Source organism: Camelina sativa, chromosome 8 (assembly GCF_000633955.1).
Source record: "Camelina sativa cultivar DH55 chromosome 8, Cs, whole genome shotgun sequence".
Taxonomy (NCBI): Eukaryota; Viridiplantae; Streptophyta; class Magnoliopsida; order Brassicales; family Brassicaceae; genus Camelina; species Camelina sativa.
In genome coordinates, this window is record NC_025692.1 from 17,870,392 (window position 1) to 17,893,013 (window position 22,622).

Sequence of the window (22,622 nt, forward strand, 5' to 3'; positions counted from 1 at the left end):
AAAACTGGAGCTCCAGCGGAGATGCCTTATGCCTTAAAGCCCAGAGAGTTCCCTGATTTCCTGGAACGGTTCGAGAAACCAACATACATCTCTGAGTCTGTGTTTGGGAAACTTTACCGTGCTGTGAAAAGCTCGTTAGCACAAAGGAAGCCAGAAGCTGAGAGCGAGGACACGATAGCTTATGATTCCACACTTGAAGAAGCTGGCTATGAGAGCTTTATAGAGACAGCCAAAGCCCACAGAGACATGTATGCTGAGAAACTGACCTCGTTGATGATATACTACGGAGCTGTAAACGAAGAAGAGATCCTCACAGGCATTTTGAAAACTAAGGAGATGTATCTGGCGAGAGATAACCGGAGGTATGGTGATATGAAGGATAGAATCACCTTGTCTGTGAAGGATTTGCAGAGAGAGGCCTTGGGATGGTTCGATAAAAGCTGCGAGGAGAAACAAGAGAAGAAGAAGCTAGCTTCAGCTTGGTATTACGTAACATACAACCCGAGCCATGTCGATGAGAAGTTGAAATTCCTGAGTTTTCCGTGGATCGTTGGTGACATATTGCTAGAGATTAAGGCTGAAAATGCACAGAGTCAGAGCGTTGAAGACCAAACAAATGGACTTGTATCCATTTGATTACCCTATCCCTATCTATCTATCACTCGTTGCTGTAGTATAATTGCTAGATTAAGACAATTGAGACCAGAACAGAACGTCGCTTGTATATGCGTCACTCAAAATTATCAAATACTAATGACTAATTAATTATATTATGTGTCATTTAAATATTTCGAATGTGAGATTATGGCACAAGCTAACAGTACAAATCTCCCACACTTTTTTCACCTGCATACAAAAGTAGACATAAGCTGCTTTGTTGAATAGAACATCATCTTGATCTTATTCTAACTGCGGGAAAAACAAGAACAAGATGATAGGCAAATAAATAAATCCCAAAATTATGCTTTTAAAATTATGTTTCTTTTGCTACATGTTGATAATTGATTGAACGTACAAAGAGAAAAACGAAAATTTACACCCCAAATGGGACAATTACTTCAAACAATAGAATCATCCTCAAAATCAACGCAAAGTTGGAGATTTTTTTTGGCCAAACCGAAAAGAGTTTATTTTTTCTTTACCTTTCTCCTATAATATATAGTTAACCATGTTTATGTTAGACTCGTTCGTAATTACAGTCACACCGCACGTCCACCGGTCACCAACCATACACCCAAAATATGTAACTAGTTAATGTAACTATTGTCTATTAATGTACTCTATTAACATAGTTAATATAATTGTTGTCTATAATTCTATACATGATCGATAATATATATGATAAGATATTGTGAAGGGTAACATAGGCGAAAATGAAAGAATGCTATATATGTTTGCGATGTATTGGAGAAATTCTCCAGAGCAAATACCACGCAAAATACTCATCTCTATTAAATTTTATGAAGTTTCTTTTAATATATTTTTGATTAATTATTTTTTCTACTTTGGATTTGATAAGTGGCTGGCTAAGTAAGACAAATATTTTCATAATAAACAAAAAAAACAAAAAAACCGAGATTGCTAGGATACTTTAAACAGATAACTATATGTAATATAAGGTACAAAATGATAACCAAAGTTACTATATCAACTAATGAAAAGCTTTCTTCGGAATCTTTTGTGAGAGACAAAAATCAGTTTTGGCGGTTGGACGTTTCATCTGAGACCATATCTTTATAGTTCAATAAGTGTTTCATGCTCATCATACAAATAATTTAGGTGAAGGAAAATTCATAGTTAACATGATGAATATGAACAAATTTACGACATTGTGGAATCTACTTTTGTAGAGGCACAGTTTTGTAAAATAGGATCAAGAAAAATGTATATATATAGAGATCATATGGTGTGCGACATGTTTCTTGTAAAGTCATGATGTATGAATAGCCTAAGGATCAAAGGGGTTATATACCATGGAGTTAACAATTAATTGACTAGAATAAGAAGTCAAACCATAATCAAACATACGAGAAACTACTAGACTCAGTTTTATATTTGGTCTTTCTCAACTATGAAAACTAGACTAAACGGTCCTAGCTGGTCCACATCACTACCACCAACGTGGCAAGACAATCCCATAAAAACGAATGTCGTGCTCTCTTATGGGCCTTACCATTTGTGTGGGTTTTGTAGCTCTCAAATCACACTTGAAAGAGACGCTGAACTTCAACTAGAACCTTTTTAATTTCTCCCTTTCTGAAATTAACACTGACAATGATCGAAATCCCAATAACTTTTATCCAATATCTGTATGATAGATAAAATCACAATGATACGATGAGATTTTTTGGTTGGTATTTCGGAAAAAGTTAGTGATCATTAATCTTGCAAGGTTTTTAAAAGTCTAAAACTATGCAAGGGATAACTAACATAAAAGAAAGAAAAGGCAAAGAAAACAATTGAAGTGCATGGGAATGACACGAGAAGTGTACGTGAAGAGTGATAACGTTCAATAAATTTGTGAGTGGGATAGATATAAGATTCTATCTATCTAGTAGTATGGTATTTATTACGCACTGCAACATTTCATGAGACCTATATTATTGTCCTTGTCATCCTCTACACAGTACGCATGTCTTGTTTACCAGTTTTTTACGTTTATGATTTCTACCTCATCATTAGTAATTTATTGGACTATTGTGGTGTGGTGGATAAAAAATTCCACGGACTTGAACTGTTCGATCTTGATTTAGCCTTTTTTTTTTTTTTTTTTTTTTTTTTTTTCTTTTGTGCAGGTCTGTTTTACTTGACCCGACTTGTGTATTACTCATGCATAACCTGCATAACCCTGCAAGTTCGATTAACCGAAAAAGGAATCAGTTTTTACTGATCGTAGTTTTTCCGGTTTTAGAAAAAACAACCAGGATTTTTTTTTTTGCCAACTTTTAAAATTAAATCATAGGTTCAGTTTCCTGTTTATTTTTAAAACCGAATCATAAACCAAAAATAATTCAAAATCTTGCCGAATTGAACTAATTAATTGTTATACCCATTTTGGACTAAAAACCCAAAAAAACTAGTTTTGTTTGGTTGGGGACAAAATCCGCAGGTCTACCTCGTTGGTATTCATAATATATTAATATTACGAAATATTAAAAATATTGTTATAAATCTTACTTTCGATTCTGTATGAGAAAACTGAAAGCTGTCAATGGAAAAAAAAGTTACCTATGTACATACTCTATACGACATTTCAGTATTTCACATGTATATAGACAAAAACGGAAAGAAATAAAGTTACGTAAGAGTTGAAAAAGAAGCAAGTTTTATTTTATTTTGAAAGTTTTATCACACATGTAAAACTAATTTAGTATATATGGCTTTCTTAAAGTTCAAGAACACATGGTATGAATCAAATTCATTGTTTTGGTATAGACACTTGCCAAATGCCAAGATTCGATTCTCCCTCGCGTGTAATTCTCTATATCTCCAAATGTAGAACAATATTATGGGTTTGCTATTCGCCAAATTAACACATACTATTAATCATACTATAAGTAACGTTAAGTATAACAAAATGTAAACAAAGCTTTTCACTGATTCCTCGTCACGTGAGAGACAACACGTGATTCGTCCAAAAGACCAAAAGAAGAAAGTAAAAGTAAGTAAAGGCGTGCGTGCGTGCGTGGCTTCACGCCGTTAACTCACAGACGTTTATTATTTAACCTTAAAAATTCACCATTAATTAAAGTTAAAAATTTGAATTTATATAGTATATAACAAATTCTCATTATAAAAAAAAAAAAAAAATCGTCGATATTTTTATATCTTCCGCCGGTAACAAAAACTTCACCAAACGCCGTTTAACGGCCGGTGTTTTTTTTAACGTCTGTTATTTATTTAAACAGCTAAGAGAGGATCCGACCCGAATAAATCACCAATATCTTGAAAATGGTCCTCCACGTGCCAGCTAGAGAATCCAGACCCATACCCTGACCCGGATCCAAACCCGAATCCGAAACTCATATCCGCGAAAAGATCACCCCCGAATAAATCTCCGCCGTAAGAATCAGTCATCGGCGTCGGAAAACCAAAACCGTCGTCGTTTGAGAACAAAGACTCAGAAAAATCCGTAAACGTACCCGAAAGAGTACTCAGCGGCTCATCTTTCACCTCAACCGTCGCCGATACACCGGAAAACTCCTTCTTAACGGCCGTAGACTCGCCGGAGAACGGAGACCGTAAAACAGACACAGGCGAATCAAGACATTCTCCTCCGTCGCCACTGATAGAACCCGACGTTTCTTCAGCCACCGTCGAAGCTTCTTCAGGAGGAGGAGGAGAGAAGTTGAGGAGCGCGTCAGGACCACGTAGCTGAATAGCTGCGTTATCGTAAACAACGGCGGCTTCCTCCGCGGTGTTGAAAGTACCTAACCAAACCCGAACACGTCGACTCGGATCTCTAATCTCCGCCGCCCATTTCCCCCACGGTCTTTGTCTCACTCCACGAAACTTTCTCGCCGCCGGAGTAACAGCCACCGCCGGAGTAACAGCCACCGCCGGAGAAGCAGTAGAAACAGTCCTCTTTCTCTTCTTCTTCGTTTTATCATCATCAGAAGAAACAGATTCAAGAACCACTTCGTTCACGTACTTCTTGACACGACGCCGTTTCGCTTGGAAACCTTGTTCTTCGTCTTCGTCGCTTGATGAATCTGTAGCGTAAGGATCAGTTACAGAGATACGTAAGATTCTTGGTTGTGTTACGATGTTCTTGAGTTTCTTCTCTGTCTCCATTTTAAAAACTCACTCTCTCTCTCTCTTTCTTGTAATAGTATTGTATTAACTTATGTGTTCTTTGTTCGTGTGCTTATTTAAATGTATATATATATATATATATATATATATATAATTCAGGAAAAGTAAAGAGAAAACAAGAAAAGGAATAAAGAAAGAGATTGATGCTTTGTAAACACAAGAAATTTTTCCCGGGAAAGTTGAAATAAAGAAGAGAGCTTTTTTTGTTTTGGAGATATGCTTATGGAATCAGAGTTTGGTGATTTAAGCAAAAGAGGGAGATGCTTTTTTCTTGTTTAGGGATGAATGTTTTTTTTTTTTTGTAAAGAAATATTCCTGGGAAAAAAATTATGCAGAGAAAAGAAAAAGTTTTATGGAGAGTGAGTGACAAAAGATGAAGAGGAGGAAGAGGAAGCAGACAGAGCACATGTAACAAGTGAGAAATGAGATAGAGACTCTGAACAGAACAGAGTCTTTTATAGGATCTTGAAACGGCGGTTGCGGTATCCTGTTTTTTTTTTTGTTTTTGTCATTAGTGTGAAAAAATTGTTTTAAAAAGTTGGAAAAAATTAATAACACTAAAGAACACGGGAAAGACGGTTTTTTTTTGGTAAGAAATCGGAAGATAGCCTCCCGATCAATTTATTTAAACATTAAAGACATTACAAATGAACCAAAGCAGAGCTCGATAAATCCTCCCTCAACAAGGGTTCAAGACACTCAGGAACACAATTAAAAACATGGAAACCTAACCGTAAAGTAAAAGCATAGTTCACCAAACCGTCTGCTAAACGGTTTGCCTCCCTATAAACATGTGTAACTCGGACATTCCAGTCCTTTGATAAGAAGCCATGACACAGACGTACCAGGAATGACAGAGGATGCATCTCACAAATCCCTGTCTTAAGAAAACCCACTACCTGCTCTGAATCTACCTCCATCTCTAACCTCGCTATCTTCTTCTCCCAAGCAACGTAAAGGCCGTAATACACACCCCATAATTCTGCCAAGGTAGCGGAACAACGACCAATGTTCAAAACAAAGCCATTGCACCACTCACCCGCCTCATTGCGGATCACTCCTCTTGCTGTAGCCGGCCCTGGGTTCCCATGTGACGCCCCATCCGTATTAACTTTATACCATCCACTCGGAGGACATAACCACCTAATCATTCTCAAAGATATTTCTACACCTCCATTTCCATGCCCACCAGATAGTCATAGCAAACAGTGTAGTCCAAATCGTATTCTCCTGAGCTAGCTCTCCACTCAAGTTCCCAGCGATCCATTCCAAGAAGGACTGCTCAAAGAAAACTCTCTGCCTCCGGGCAGGAACTAGCCGCAACCATACACCTCACAAGGCCGGACAGTCCCGAAGGACATGGATAATAGTCTCCAAGCCCCCTTTGCAAACTGAACATACCGCTGTGTCACTCATATGACGATGAAGTCTTTCTGTGTTAGTCATTATAACATGTCTAACAACCATCCAAACAAAAACACGCACTCGTTCTGGTACCCGGATGCTCCAAACCAGTGAGTAAAAGGTCTCCATATTCTGATTCGGTGTCTCCACCTTTGTTAACAAACTATAGGCAGACTGAACAGTGAATTTTCCATCCCCAGATTCTCCCCAGGACAAACGATCCTTCGCTCCTGTGACCTTGTCCACCACCACCGCAGCTAATTCCAACTTCAGATTCTCAGGAACATAGGGCACAAGATTTGCTTGTATCAATCCTACTCCATCACACCACATGTTGCATACTCTCACCATATCATACCCAACTAGGAGCTCACCTGATACCAGTTCCACAAGAGGTTTGTTCGTAAACCACCTTTCTGTCCAGAACTTAACCTGAGTCCCATCTCCAACCACCCAACGAAGCCCCTTGAAGACCACATCCCCCAGTCTAACACAGATACTTCTCCAGGTAGACGACGAGTAGCCCTTCTTCTTTAGCCAAGACAAATCTTGTACATTACCAACCTTATACTTTGCCTTCACCACGCGTGCCCATAAGCTTTTGTCATCGTGTAAGACTCTCCATCCCACCTTTGCAATCAAAGCCGTATTCATAGCATTTGCTTTCTTAACACCCAGACCACCCTCACGTTTGGGGAGACACACTTGATCCCAGCCAATCAGATGCATCTTCTTCTTCTCTGAGGTTGAGCCCCATAAAAAATCTCTAGAGATCCGATCCAACCTATCCAGTGTACTAACGGGCAGTTTAATCGTGCTCATTGTGTGGATTGGAATGGATGACAGCACAGCCTTTGTAAGTGTGAGTCTTCCTGCAAAGCTCAACATCCTACCCCTCCAGCCAGCCAAACGAGAGGAAACTCGCTCTACTACATCATCAAACGTATTCTTATTGATTCGCTTCTGTAGGATAGGCATTCCCAAGTACTTACCTAGATTTTGCGTTGAAGAAATTCCACTTTCAATGCTAATCAGAGACCTCAATTCCCTTGAAACATTATCAGAGAAGAAAATATTGGACTTTTCCAAACTAACTTTTTGCCCTGAGGCAAGACAAAATCTCTCCAACACCCGTTTCACCACTCGGATTTGGGACACAGAGGCTTCCACAAACAAGATCAAATCATCTGCAAAGCAGATATACGATAAACTAGGCCCCCCATTGGACAGCCTGATCGGTTTCCATCTCTTATCCTCTATCGCAGCATCAATCAAGTGGCATAAACGCTCCATACACAACACAAACATAAATGGAGACAATGGATCACCTTGGCGAAGTCCTCTAGATGGTTTAAAAGGTTCAGTCTTTTCACCATTCCAGAGTAGGTTCATTGATGGATCCTTTACGCACGTCATTATCCAACTAACCCAACCATCAGATAGACCCGCAGCTCCAAGCGTCTCTTCAAGGAAATCCCACCTAATTCTGTTGTAATCTTTTTCTAGATCAAGCTTTAACAACATCCAACCTTTCCTCCCTTTCTTACGCCTCATTGAATGTACCACCTCTTGGACCACCACAATATTATCCAAACTCAGGCGACCAGGAATGAAACTCGATTGCGCTGGACCAACCAAGGTAGACATAACACTCTTCAGTCTCCCCACCATAGTCTTTGTAATGATCTTAAATAGCACATTGCAAAGACTTATTGGTCGAAACTGCACAATTCGCTCAGGTTTAACCACCTTTGGTATAAGCACTACCAACGCATCATTCATGCCCTCAGGAAGTAGACCTGTCTGAAAGAATTCCAAAACAGTCTGCACTACCGACTCTCCAACCACGTCCCAGCATTGTTGGTAGAACACGGATTGAAACCCATCAGGTCCCGAAGCCTTAAATTTTCCCATACTGCGAACTGCTAGCTCCACTTCCTCAACACTAAAAGGTCTCTCTAAACCCTCCTGCTCCACTCGAGACAAAGGTAAGAAACCCTCACAAGCAAGCTGCTCCCCTCCCAACTCAACATTAGCCAGCGAGTACAACTTCGTATAGTAGTCCACAGCAAGCTTCTCTAACTCCTGCCCATCCGAAATCCATCCTCTTGTATCGTCCTTCAACATATCAATTCTATTCCTCCTCCGACGAATAACAGTCGACATGTGAAAAAATTGGGTATTACGATCTCCATGTACAACCCACTTCTCTCTGGACTTTTGAAACCAGAGTGTTTCCTCTTGTTCTAAAACAACATCAAACTCCTGCAATAAAAGCTCCTCACTCCGCAGAAGTTCATCTGTCTGATTTATAGCAATGCTCTCTTGGATCACCTTGATCTCTCTCATTAATTTGTCTTTCCTCATATTAATATCTCCAAAGATTTCCTTGTTCCACTGTCGTAGAACTCGTTGTAATTGCGTTAAAGCCTCCCGAGTAGTGACAGTCCGATCCCACGAGGCTGCCATCAAGCCTTTAAAACCAGGATGTTGGAGCCAAGCCGCTTCAAAACGAAAAGGTCTTCTCCTAGCATTCATCGCAAGCACTGGACTTAACTGCACATATAATGGAGAATGGTCTGAAGCCAGAGATGGAAGATGAGAAACCACCGCATCATGCCACTGTAAATGCGCTTGAGGGCAACAGAACACTCGATCAAAGCATTTTGCCACAAAGGTATTCCCTACTCTCCCTCTCCTCCATGTATACTGATTACCCCTGAACCTCATGTCTATTAAAGACAGATCCTGTATCCATTCTCCAAACGCAAGCGAATCCGGAGAAAGCATACCATTCCCCCCTGTTCTTTCGTCCAGACGAACAATGGTGTTAAAATCACCTCCCATTACAAGCGGACCAGATACTGAGTTAACGACCGCCCTTAATTTCTCCCACAGCCCACACCGTCGACTCACGGTAGGTGCTGCATACACCACAATCAAATTCACCGACTCTGTCCCATTGACCACCAAAGCATGGATATATTGGTCTGATGACTCAACAATCANCATTCATCGCAAGCACTGGACTTAACTGCACATATAATGGAGAATGGTCTGAAGCCAGAGATGGAAGATGAGAAACCACCGCATCTTGCCACTGTAAACGTGCTTGAGGGCAACAGAACACTCGATCAAGGCGTTTTGCCACAAAGGTATTCCCTACTCTCCCTCTCCTCCATGTATATTGATTACCCCTGAACCCCATGTCTATTAAAGACAGATCCTGTATCCATTCTCCAAACGCAAGCGAATCCGGAGAAAGCATACCATTCCCCCCTGTTCTTTCGTCCAGACGAACAATGGTGTTAAAATCACCTCCCATCACAAGCGGACCAGAGACTGAGTTAACGACCGCTCTTAATTTCTCCCACAGCCCACACCGTCGACTCACGGTAGGTGCTGCATACACCGCAATCAAATTCACCGACTCTGTCCCATTGACCACCAAAGCATGGATATATTGGTCTGATGACTCAACGATCGTGACCTCCCCAATACCCGATCTCCACAACAACCACAGACCACCACTCTGCCCATTTGCATCCACACGGAATACATTTTCGAATCCCAAACCTCGACAAATTTGGCCTGCTCTCTCACCTCCTGCATGAGTCTCGAACACAGCCAAGATATCCGTTGGAAAATTCTTCAGTAAATACCGTATTGATCTTCGAAAATTAGGTTTATTTGCCTCCCGGCAATTCCACATCAAACTATTCATCATCAGAACACACAATTCAAAGAGAAACCCCGGGGCGACTCGTTATTGAGCACCAAGACTCGTCGCATCCACCGCCAACCCATCTTCTGAGACCAAACTCATCTCGGTCGCAACATCCACCCGAATAGGCATTGTCGTATCCTTCGCTCCCAGAGAATCACTCGTACCCTCCCCATGTCCTCCCACCCTCGAATCACTCGTACCCTCCCGACATTATCACTCGCGATCCTCAGTCGTTTTCCAGTCACCGGCCAACCAGCTTCCTCTTTTGTTGGGCCGAAGACCAGTCCCTTAACAGGCTGTTTAATTTTTGATTGCTTAGGCCTTGAAACCAATTTCGCTGGCCTTTGCCCCACTCCCGCAAATATACCAGCCTTACCACTTTTAGGCCCACTCTTAGGCCCATGCGAATCCGTTACCATGCCTGCACTAAACACCATTTCCTTCACTGGCACATCAATCATGCCCTCTCTCATTTGATTCGAAACGAATACATTTTCCTTATCCGCCCCATGCATGATACTCGCCACCTTTCTCGGTGGAGTTGCCAAATCTTCCGTCAGCTTTCCAAAACTATTTGTTACGGAAATATTCATAGATTGATTCATCATCCGAGATTCCCGTAACTGTCTTCCCGTGTTTGAGCTAGGCACCGCCGCATCCGCCATTCTAGTTTGTCTTCGCGTGTCCGGCTTCCTCCCCCTATGCCTGACCGGAATAAAACCATCCACTTCTTGCTGCACCTCCGTCCTTGCCGGACTCTTCGCCACCACCAGCATCGAGGCCACAATATCCCTAGACTGAGCTTGTAAAGGACACAAATGGACCAAGTGACCATACAGCCCACACCCCGAACAAATGGTATTCAGTCTCTCATATGTCACATAATATCGCTCGCCATTGATCATGATCGTGCCCTTCAGTGGTCGCTTTAGATCAACCTCAACACATACCCTTGCAAATCGTGCCCTCTCGAAATTTGACGTATTACCATCTACCCTAATCGGGTTCCCAAGCCACGAGTAATCCGAAACAAGATCCTTTGATGGTAAAAATTCAGCGGTATGTTTGTTAAACGAACCCATACCGGGGTCGTTGATATCTCATCTCTCAGTGGGTCAAACTCGGGCGTCCAAGCTTGTGCTAACAAATAGCTCCCAAACATCCTCCACGGTCCCCCATCAACGCAGCTAAATACTCCTCCTCCACTCCAAAGCGAATCATAAAGAATTGCCTCGGTAGATCCATAACGAACATTGAGCCACTAGGTTTCCACACCTCCCTTAACCGCCGATTCAAAGCCGCTATTGGAACATTACGCCCTAAAACCTTCGCTATCATACAATGCTTCCACAAACCATTCATAGTATCCAGAACTTCCCTCCCAATCGTTACCACCAGCTCTCCGTCCTCCCCATTCGGGAACTCCAAAGAGAGTCGTTCATCAACGAAACTATCATCCACTACCTCCTCCGGCACCAACCTGCCTCCCACACTACCTCATATCACCTTCCGAATCCATGAGCCTGGTGCATTCGGTGGCTCTCCTAGGGGCCTATCCTTCTCCCCAATCTCTTCCATAGTCGCGTCCTACCCTTCCCCACTTAAAGCCCTAAAATCGATGTTCAAAGCCATTATCACCGTTTAAATTATGTACGTCACCAAAGTTTATGTAAGAGAATGCCATCCCGGGAAAGACGGTTTTTAGTCTCATCTTTGATCTTAAAATTTTAAATCAGTAATTGTGTTACTCAAAATTTATTAGCTTAGCACGAATTAAGGGGTAATTAATTGCTGTAAATTAAATTTCTTAAAACCTTCATCTTCAAAAGGGTCTTTTGGTCATTTGCTAATCAAATATTAGACCGTTGCGGTGTGTAGGCTGCAGCAGTCTCAAGTCTTTTTCTACAGCAGGGTCCTGACGTGGCAGAGAGACGACAACATAGGATGTTACGTCAAAGAAACAAAAACATAATCTCCCATTCGACTTGTGTGTCTTTTTATCACTTTTTGTTTTTGTTTTGTTGTATCATGGTATTAATTGAATTTCTCTTGTTTTCGACATGGACACTAATTTAAAAAAATTTGTTTATTATTAAAGTTTTTTTTTTTGTCAAATATTATTAAAGTTTATATTTGTCCTTTTTAAAACACTTTTTTTAGGAGAAAACTCTCTCTTTTTCACTGCATATTTTCACGTGAGTGTTAAACCAGAGAAAAACAAAGTGCCTTTAATTTTGTTGGTTCTTTTAACGTGGAGAGTGTTTGGCTTTTTTCAATAAAAAATAAAACTATAATTACATTTTCAGATATTCTCTACAAACAAAATATAATGCTGAAAAACAGAGATTCAAAATGTATCTCTATATGAAACGAAATTGTGAATTCGACAAGCCACCAATATCGTTCAGAATCAAAGTTATTATAGTATAAAATAAATAAAAATCCTGCCAACTAATTTAATTGGGAAAAATTAAAAAAAAAAGTGATTTATTTGCAAATATACCGTGATTTAATAATCTCTAATCAAATCAAAAAATGTAATATATAAATTAGTGGTAAAAAAATATATTATTGATTATATATACTAAGTTGTCTCCTTTTTATTAGGAGTGCTTGTTTTATGAGAATGAAGAGTATTTAGAGACTGCTTTGGGTGGGATTGGTAAAATGTGTTATGATTGATGTAAAGAGGTATGTATGTAAATGTTACTGATCAGAACTTGTTTAAAATTTATTGTGTTTTATTGGATTATGGTTGGTCTACAAATATGACGTCTCATTCCTTTTATGAAATTGTTAAACCAATGAGAATTTTAAACTATTGTTGACATTGGGTGATACATTCATGCCATTTGTTGACAGTTGGCCAAATTTTTTTTTTTTTTTTTTAATTTTGTTCTACATCACAAGTTCTATCCATTGCTGATTGAGAAAACAAAAAATTGCTTCTTTTTGTAGGTTTTTTTCTTTATTAATTTACCTTCTTTTTTTTGTCAACTAATTTACTTCTTTATGTTGTCAAAAGCCCTGGAAACTGATTTAAACATAATACAGTATAAATTATTACAACGATGTTCAGTTGAGCGGCAAAAGCTAAAATCTTTGTTATTCTCTCCACCTTCACGAGGTACACACAAATCTGCTAATTCACGTAAAACCTTGAATCACCGATATGCACATGAAGCACTTATTCACTTATGTTTTAATATAAACATGTGTGTTTTGCTTTTTCTAAACATTAGTTAGTATCTCGACTAGATGAACTCTTTTTTCTGTTCAATTTGGTTGGTAGTTACTAGGTAGAGTGACGCGATGGAAATATTAGTTACATATTCACATGTTTAGCATACAAATTTATATTCAGTATGAAAAACAAAACAACCCTCTAAGTCTCTAACATACTAGAAAAGAAATGCCATTTTAAAATTGCTTTGGTTCTAAACTTGTAATGAATATGATCTGATATCTCTTTCAGGAAGTATATCGACTAGGATGCTCACATCACTTCGTTACAAATGTTAGTTAAGGTTATTCATATATATATACACTACACACACACAAAATGATCTATTAAAACGATACTAAAAAAATGTTTTGGCATTAAATAGGCGCGCGGTAATCTTTTTATATTTCTACAATCTCTACAACATTTTAAATCACTAATAATAATGAAAAATGTTGAATACAAGTTAAATAAACATCAGACCTACATAATGTACATAAAAACATGTTGAGCCACGTAATAATTTATGAATCCAATAAAAAATAGTTTCAAGAAGTTATCTCAAACAAATTAAACTTCGTTTATAAGAATATTTACTAGTATATGAAACATTGAAAGTAATGATGAACCTTGGTTAATGTAATATCATCATAACATAATGATAGAGACTAGAGTGTTGGTAAATAAGCATACGTAAACTTTCACATAAAAATTTTCATATCCCTAACCAAATAGACGCATTGGGAGTTGGGACGTAGTTGGGTGTTTAGTGAAAGTTTTAAGTAAAATAAAGAGAGACCGTACGGATAAATGTCGAAGAAAATAAGGACAAGACTTGGACGGTAGCAAAGTAGGAAGCGGAGCCCACTCACCGCTCGCACCGTTTTAGTCCCGCAAACGGCGCCGTTCTCTCGTTTCGAGCCATCATCCCACTTGATTGTTTCAAGTACGTGACTTCGTCGTCTCGAGGCAAAACTCTTGACTCTTCGCTTGTTGCCCATTTGTCTGCCTAACATCTCTTTTGGCAGCAATTGTTCATGTAACTCCAAAGATGAAGTTCTTTTAGTTTTTTGATTGACCAAAGAGTTCATGAACCGGATACCAGAAATGAGCCTTTTTACGTAACTAAGCTATGTTATAGTAGTTTATACAAACGTGAATATAGTATATATCGACATAAACACATAAATTATGTATTTATGTTTGAAACAACGGTTATGCGATGAAACTAATATATAAAGCTTAAAAATTCTTTTCAAATATGATATTTCTTCCGTTTTAAATTATTTTTCATTTAAGATTTTTTTCATACAGATTAGGAAAACAACTAAATTTTTAATTTTATTTCCTTTTTAATATATTTTCAAATTTTTTTATTGATTAAGATATTAAAATAGTTAGGATAAAATTGATATTTTTACCAAATATATGTATTGAAATTCTAAAATGATAAATATTGTAAAACAAAATTTTTACTCTAGAATGATAACTAAAAAAATGAAAGAGAGTATGAAAATTCCAGAAATATCAATAAGAGTTGGACTTTGATTGAGGTGCTTAGTAAATGAAAAACTAAAATAATAAAGTGGTGTTTATTTGTTTTAAGGCGGTCGATGACGTTGATGATAATTGATAAGGTCTCTTTTCTTGGAGAGGTTTTTTTTTATATATTATTGAATTATCGCGAAGAAGAAACAATTACTAAAAATTCAAAATTCACATTTATCATATATGTTCACCGGTTTGGAGTTATATTAACGTAGCCAGCTAGCTACTATAACTATATAATTTTTTTTTTAATTGATCATTAAGTTGAAACGCAATAACGAACTTGTTTTTTTAACATGTGCACTTGCTACCCAGTGATTTATATATTGTTTTAATTTTATTAGAAGAACATTAACGAGGCTTTTGTTTTCTTTTCAACAAAGTGAACGAATAAAATTTTGGTAGAACAAAGCGATTCCAAATAATGAAACCAATTAGGCCAAATGGCCAATTTTAATCTAGCAATGGTGTACTTGAAAAGTGCTTCAACCAGGCTGAAAATATGGGCATGGTCAGGGAACTTATGTTATAGTATATATTTTTTTCTTGGTCTGCCAAAATGGTTTGCTTTTCTAATTCATAATTAAAAATGTTAGAATGTTCACAATGAAATTGAGAAAAGCAGTATATATATCCTTTATACTCTTATATAATATTAGTCATGTTTTCATTTGAGAAATGAAAATATAATAAGTAACACTATGTATAACTATTTAGCTATCAAAGCTTTACCATTTTGACTATTTTCGGGTTAAAGTGTTTGAATAAAATTATATAGGCACGGTGCTAACTGTGTGAATAACCTATGAAGGTGAAGTATGTGTATTGAGCCTGAAACAAATCCAGCAAAATAAAAGCCCAAATCAGGAGCCTGGTCAACACCCTCATGTCAAGATAAACTTGATTGTACCTGCAACACCTCTGCTTTACAACCGTTATGATGCTCTCGTCGATAAGGATGATGACTAGCCTACTCACAGCTATACACATGAGTCACCTAAACCTAGAATGTTCTCTATGTCACTATATAAGACAACATAGCTACAACTTGTAAACTTATCTTGCAATTATAATAAAGAAACAAAGTTTTAACAAAGTTCTTCGTTTATTCTCATGGTATCAAAGCCATTGTAACCTTCATAGGTGCTTCAATGGCGACTGCATATCCTTTCCCTGATAACATCCATGTCACTAGCACAGTTACTATCAAGCTAAACAACACTAACTACCTTTTGTGGAAAACTCGGTTTGAGTCCCTCTTGTCATGTCAAAAACTCATCGGGTTCGTTAATGGTGCCGTCACAGCTCCATCGCGTATCATCTCGTCAACAACCGGCAACACGGTCACAGAGACTCCCAACCCGCAGTACGAGTCCTGGTTCTGCACAGATCAGCTTATCCGCTCTTGGCTCTTTGGTACTTTGTCAGAAGAGGTACTCGGGTATGTTCACAATCTGACTACCTCTAGAGATATCTGGATGTCTTTAGTTGAGAACTTCAATAAGAGTAGCATAGCTAGAGAATTTACTCTTCGCCGTAGCTTGTGGGTTTTAGAGAAAAAAGACATGACTTTTGCGGCTTAATGTAGAGAGTTTATAGCTATTTGTGATGCTTTGAGTTCTATTGGCAAACCTATCGATGAGTCCTTGAAGATATTTGGTTTCTTGAATGGTTTGGGACGCGACTATGATCCTATCACAACTGTTGTTCAAAGCTCTCTTAGCAAAGCATCTCCTCCTAGCTTTGGTGATGTTGTATCTGAAGTTGAAAACTTTGATACAAAGCTTCGGTCATACAATGTTCCTGAGTCTGTAACGCCACATCTCGCCTTTCAAACTCAGCAAACTGGATACGGGAACCAATCACGAGGCAGATATCGTGGAAGGTGAAGATCTTCAGGACAGAACAGAGGACGTGGTGGTTATTCATCCAGAGGTAAAGGCTTCTCTCAACATCAATCCAACCCTCGAGCCTCTGGAGAGAGACTTGTCTGTCAGATTTACGGACGTGTTGGTCATCTTGCGTATGACTGCTGGAACAGATTTGATGAGAACTATCAACGTCCTGATATTGCTCAAGTGTTCTCTTCCCTGCAAGTTTCAGATGGTAACGAATGGGTCACAGATTCGGGTGCTACAGCTCATGTTACTCCTTTTGCTGGAAACCTGCAATCTGCAACAACTTACACAGGGAATGACACGGTTCTGGTCGGCGATGGAGCCTATCTCCCTATAACTCATGTTGGTTCCACCACTATCTCTTCCTCGGCAGGTAAGATATCTTTAAACAATGTTTTGGTCTGTCCGGATATGCAAAAATCACTTGTTTCTGTCTTGAAATTGTGTGATGATCTACCGTGTGGAGTTTGGTTTGATACTAACAAAGTCTGTGTTGTTGACATACCCACTCAGAAGGTGGTGGCAAAGGGTCCTCAAAGTAGTGGTTTATATTTGTTGGAGAATCAAGAATTTGTAGCTATCTTCTCTAATCGCCAATGTGCAGCTCCTGAAGACACTTGGCATCATAGACTTGGACACTCAAACTCTCAAGTTCTCCAACAACTAAAGAACAGCAAGGAAATCAGTTTGAATAAGAGCAGCACTACCTCCATTTGTGAGCCTTGCCAGATGGGGAAGAACAGTAGACTTCAATTTTTTTCTTCAGATTGTCGAGTGTTGTGTCCTCTAGATCGGATACATTGTGATCTATGGGGATCATCACCAGTTGTATCCAATCAACGTTTTAAATACTATGTTTAAATACTATGCAGTTTTTGTGGATGATTTTTCTCGATTCACTTGGTTTTATCCAATGTGTACAAAGTCTGAATTCTTCTCCATATTCAAAGTGTTCCAAAAACAAGTTGAGAACCAATTCCAGACTAAGATAAAAGTGTTTCAGAGTTATGGAGGAGGAGAGTTTACTAGCAACAATCTGAAACTACATTTGTCTGAAAATGGAATTCTACATAGGATATCTTGCCCATACGCCCCTCAACAAAATGGGGTTGCAGAAAGGAAACATAGACATCTTGTAGAACTTGGCCTGACAATGTTGTTTCATAGTCACAATCCTCTTCATCATTGGGTAGAGGCCTTCTTTACTGCAAGTTTCATCACCAACTTGCTTCCTACTGCAACTCTGAATAATTGCAGTCCATACGAGGTTCTTTTCAAACAGAAACCAAACTATTCCATGCTAAGAGTTTTTGGTTCTGCTTGTTATCCTTGTCTTCGTCCAATGGCTGCTCACAAGTTAGACCCAAGGTCATTACAGTGTGTTTTTCTCGGTTATCACACTCAGTACAAAGGATATAGATGTCTCTATCCTCCAACGGGAAAAGTCTACATATCTCGCCATGTTGTTTTCGATGAAGATTGCTTTCCTTTTCAAAATCAATACAAGTCGCTCATCCCAACATATCAAACTCCTTTGCTTCAAGCCTGGCAAGCTGCTTCAATGTCTCCAGAAGCACTTCCTGCATCAGAAAAAGTCTCAGTTTCACCTATATATCCTCACCAAGAGACTCCAACACAGAATCCGGTTACTGAGAACATCATGTTGATACAAGTGCTCCAGAAAACATTCAGGTTCCAAGTGATTCTGAGACTGACACTCCTTCGATTGCAAGTGATTCTGAAAATGACACTCCCTCGACTGATGAAACTGAAAACTCTGCAGTCGAAGAACAGGTGCTTGAAGATCAGCTCCAAGACGATCCAGCAGATAACACTCACCCCATGACTACACAAGCTAAAGCTGGTGTTCATAAGCCTAATCCCAGGTATGTGCTTCTCACTTCGCGGTTTGCTCCTGTAGAACCGAAGGACATCATTGCTGCTCTACAACATCCATGGTGGAATGATGCTGCTCATGATGAGATCAGTACAATTCACATGTTACACACGTGGGATCTGGTGGAAGTAACAGAAGATATGAATGTTTTGGGATGTAAGTGGGTTTTCAAGACAAAACTCAAACCTGATGGATGTGTAGACAAACTTAAAGCTCGTCTGGTTGCCAAGGGATTCGATCAAGAGGAAGGATTGGACTATCTTGAGACATTCAGTCCCGTGGTAAGAACTGCAACTATAAGGATGGTACTTGAGGTTGCAATGTCAAAGAACTGGGATATCAAACAACTCGATGTCTCCAATGTCTTTTTACACAGCGAATTGCAGGAGCCAATGTTTATGACACAACCACCTGGTTTTATTGACACACAGAGACCATCTCATGTTTGTCGGCTTACCAAAGCCCTTTATGGCCTGAAACAAGCTCCACGGGCCTGGTTTGACACCTTCAGCAAGTACTTAATAGAGTTTGGTTTCACCTGCAGCAAATCTGATCCTTCTCTATTCACATACCACAAGAATGGTAAGTCTCTCGTTCTTCTCATGTATGTTGATGATATGTTGCTTACAGGGAATGATTCGGCTCTGTTACAAGCTCTTCTCACGTCCCTGAACAAACGATTCTCAATGAAAGACCTTAGCGAGTCGAGCTATTTTCTTGGTGTAGAAATTCAGAAATGCTCCACTAGCCTTTTTCTTTATCAAACAGCTTACGCTAAAGACATCCTACATCAAGCTGCTATGTCCAATTGTAACCCAATGCCTACTCCTCTGCCACAAAATCTGGACAAAGAAAATCCAGAGCCATTCTCTGAGCCAACCTATTTCAGGAGTCTTGCAGGGAAGCTTCAATATCTCACCATCACCAGACCTGACATTCAATTTGCAGTCAATTTCGTGTGCCAAAGGATGCATGAACCAACAGTCTCAGATTTTGGTCTTCTTAAAAGGATCTTGAGATACATCAAGGGCACGTTACACATGGGACTATATATACAGAAAAGCTCTAATTTGTCCTTATCAGCTTTTTGCGATAGTGATCATGCTGGCTGCAAGAAGACTCGGAGATCAACCACAGGCTTTTGCATTCTCCTTGGTCCCAATCTCATCAGTTGGTCAGCTAGAAGGCAGGAAACAGTCTCCAACTCCTCAACAGAAGCTGAATACAGAGCACTTACAGCAACTGCTCATGAGATAACTTGGATTTGTTTTCTGCTTCGTGACTTGGGAATCTCTCTACAGTACCCTATCGTGCTCAAATGTGACAACCTCTCTGCAGTTTATCTAAGTGCTAATCCGGCTCTGCATAAACGCTCTAAACACTTTGATACCGATTATTATTACGTACGGGAACAAGTTGATTTGGGGCACATTGAGACACATCATATTCCAGCACAGCTTCAGTTAGCTGATGTCTTTGCGAAGTCCCTTCCAAGACGAGAATTTGAAGCTCTTAGGAGCAACTTGGTGTTGGTGCTCTTAGGAGAATTCAAATCATTGATTTCAAATTCGTATATTTGACCCCTGAATAATTCGACTTTTAACTTAAAAGGTTTTAATCATATCTATGTGGCGATCCGACAAGGGCCACACCAAAGACCGAAACCTACATATATGGTGCTCGTACACTCACGAGTTATGCTTTTGCTACTAAATATAAGTTTACGACATGACCTTAAAATATGACACTATATGTTATCTTTTAAACATAAAACATATAAAACATATATAACCCTTAGCTGAGATACCACATTTTACTAAGATTTTTTCTTTTTAAATATAAAGCTAACAATTTTTTTTTTCCCTCGGCTTCTTAGATGAAGTCGGATAAGTCTATGTAAACATTTGACTGTTTACATATTCTTATAACAAATATACAATTGACCAGAGTCTAGACTAAAGGGAATTTATCATACTTTCATGCGAATAGAAAAAAAGGAAAATATATAGTTAGAATATTGCTATCATGATTCATGACATATTGACATTAATGCATACAACAAAACTAGTATCAAGACACAATTATCTACTCGATCGTAAGCACCGGAGATATAAAATAAAAGTCATGGGTACAGGATAAAAATTATAGAATAAAAATTTGATAGCAGTTATGATATATTCCATTTAGGTTAGCAATTTTTAAAGTGGGGTGGACGTGTGGGATGGTGAGCCAGCAGGTGATTTTCACTCGTTGTCTTGTAGTGATACATATCTAGACAAATCTCATTAAGTACCCATTTTTAAAAGTTAATTAGGGGATGCTTAATTTTAGGGTCCTTTCCAACACTTTCTCACGACCTTATTGCCGGTTGATTTATAATTCGATTGAATAATACACACCACTTTTGGTTTACACGTGCATGATACGGTATAAAGTTGTAGTTAAGATCCTAATTTAATTTTCATTTAACTCAAACAATGTTTGAAAAATATACTTGTGGCAATAGTTTATTTTAAAACTGAAATGTATTTGCATTTTAATATACTTTCTAAAAGGTTAACGTTAGTACTACACAACTTGATAAAAGAAGATGAAGGTATGGGTCGTAGTGGCTCGTATAAATATTTTTTTTTCTTGCAGATCAAATCCTCTCAGCTTTTATAATTGACCCTTTTAATTAAATACTGATTCTGATTTCATTTGTCGGCAAATATTGATTATTACCAGTATGAAATATTTTACGCTAATTATTTACTCTCTTTTTTTCGCCATAAGTTATTTACTTGAAAAAAGGGTGTGTACAAAAGATATTGGTTACAATATAAACATCCTTTCTACTGTAAAAATGATGTGATCATTTGTACAAAATGTAATCATACATTTCTAAGTTTTTGTTATCCTTCATTCGAATTCTTGCCTACTTTTATTTTAAAATGAGCCAGCATTAAAACAGCTTCTACGATAAATGTTTGTTTCATGGTTTGCTCGATGGTGTAAGTATGGCGATCCTCCCAAACAATCGATTTACATGGTTGGTGGCATTGTCGCATCGACAAGATGGTTGCAAAGGGAGAGATTAAAGATTTAGTACGCAATTTGTTTTTTTTTCCTTTCTAGTTTTTGTTTTGGTATGCAAGACTTAACAATGACAACCAAACTATTGTAAATTATATGTGAAGGCTAATTCTATTTTCCTTCTTCATCTTGATTGTGATGAGAACGTGCCACGAGGAGATAAAAATAGGAGATCAATTTGCTACTCAGGTATGACCCTAATTGATGGTATGTTCAGTAGAAGAAAGACAAATTTGAAACTCTTAACAGTTAAGTCCTAGCTAAGACATAAGTGGATTACCAACATGAAGCAAATAATACTTGGAACATAGATTCAGTCAAATGAATAGATCGGAGTTTTTACATAGGTTATAAAATCTTTTCTCACTTGCTTATCACCATCATTAATACATTTTGCAATACTCTACATGATAATATTTTTATTGAGTGTAGTGTAGCTCTCCTACATGACTTTTGAAAAGGTCTTGGATACCAAGTAATGCATCTACAAACACATACAAAAACCAAAATGGTTCCTTTCGTATATTATCTCTAAAACAATTTCTCTTGAGTTACACCTTCCAGAATATGATTCACTCTGTGTGGAGGGAGTGCAATGCTCGACGATATGGGAAGACACCGGTTCAGGAGGCAGCGCTACTTCAACTGATCGATAAAAACGCCTGCAACCGACTTAGCACCATTGGAGGGGGCCATTTTCTTCAACCTTGGTTTGTTGCTACTCTCTACCAAGTATAATGCTGTGTTTTGTATAATTGCTCTGTTTTATGTTGTTTACAACTTGTTTTAAAAAGTTAAACACAAGCTTTGTATAACGTTTATTTGAATATAATTTAACATTTATAAAAAAAAAATATATTATCTCTAAAAAAATTAACACAATATATTTATGCAATGGGTTTTAAGGCCCATGAAGTGGCCCAGAAACAAACTCGTTCTTATTTTAGACGCCTTGTCGTTTCTCTTATCATCTAAAACACTGTATCCCGTTTTGTTTTTTGTCTCGTAGTCATACAAACAGACAACTTCAAATTA

The 22,622-nt window shown here is 38.5% G+C and overlaps 2 protein-coding genes across 7 annotated transcripts in view; one reads left to right on the plus strand and one right to left on the minus strand.

Moving 5' to 3' along the window:
- Positions 1-768, plus strand: part of LOC104707406 (RNA-dependent RNA polymerase 2) — a 5,719-nt gene extending 4,951 nt beyond the window's left edge. For 3 of the 6 annotated variants that reach the window (XM_019228520.1, XM_010423752.2, XM_019228523.1), the window contains exon 6: positions 22-768. In XM_019228520.1, coding sequence (XP_019084065.1) covers positions 22-636 — 615 coding nt within the window. In that variant the 3' untranslated portion in view covers positions 637-768. The remainder of the gene's footprint in view (positions 1-21) is intronic. The other 3 variants (XM_019228521.1, XM_019228522.1, XM_010423753.2) reach the window with 2 other exon arrangements.
- On the minus strand, positions 3,700-5,224 carry LOC104707407 (ethylene-responsive transcription factor CRF1-like). Its single transcript, XM_010423754.2, has one exon. The coding sequence runs from the start codon at positions 4,792-4,794 to the stop codon at positions 3,901-3,903; it is 894 nt and encodes a 297-aa protein (XP_010422056.1). The 5' UTR covers positions 4,795-5,224; the 3' UTR covers positions 3,700-3,900.

What these genes read in the sequence shown, in the direction of transcription:
- LOC104707407 (XM_010423754.2), bottom strand. Translation starts at nt 4,794, where the DNA reads ATGGAGACAGAGAAGAAACTCAAGAACATCGTAACACAACCAAGAATC.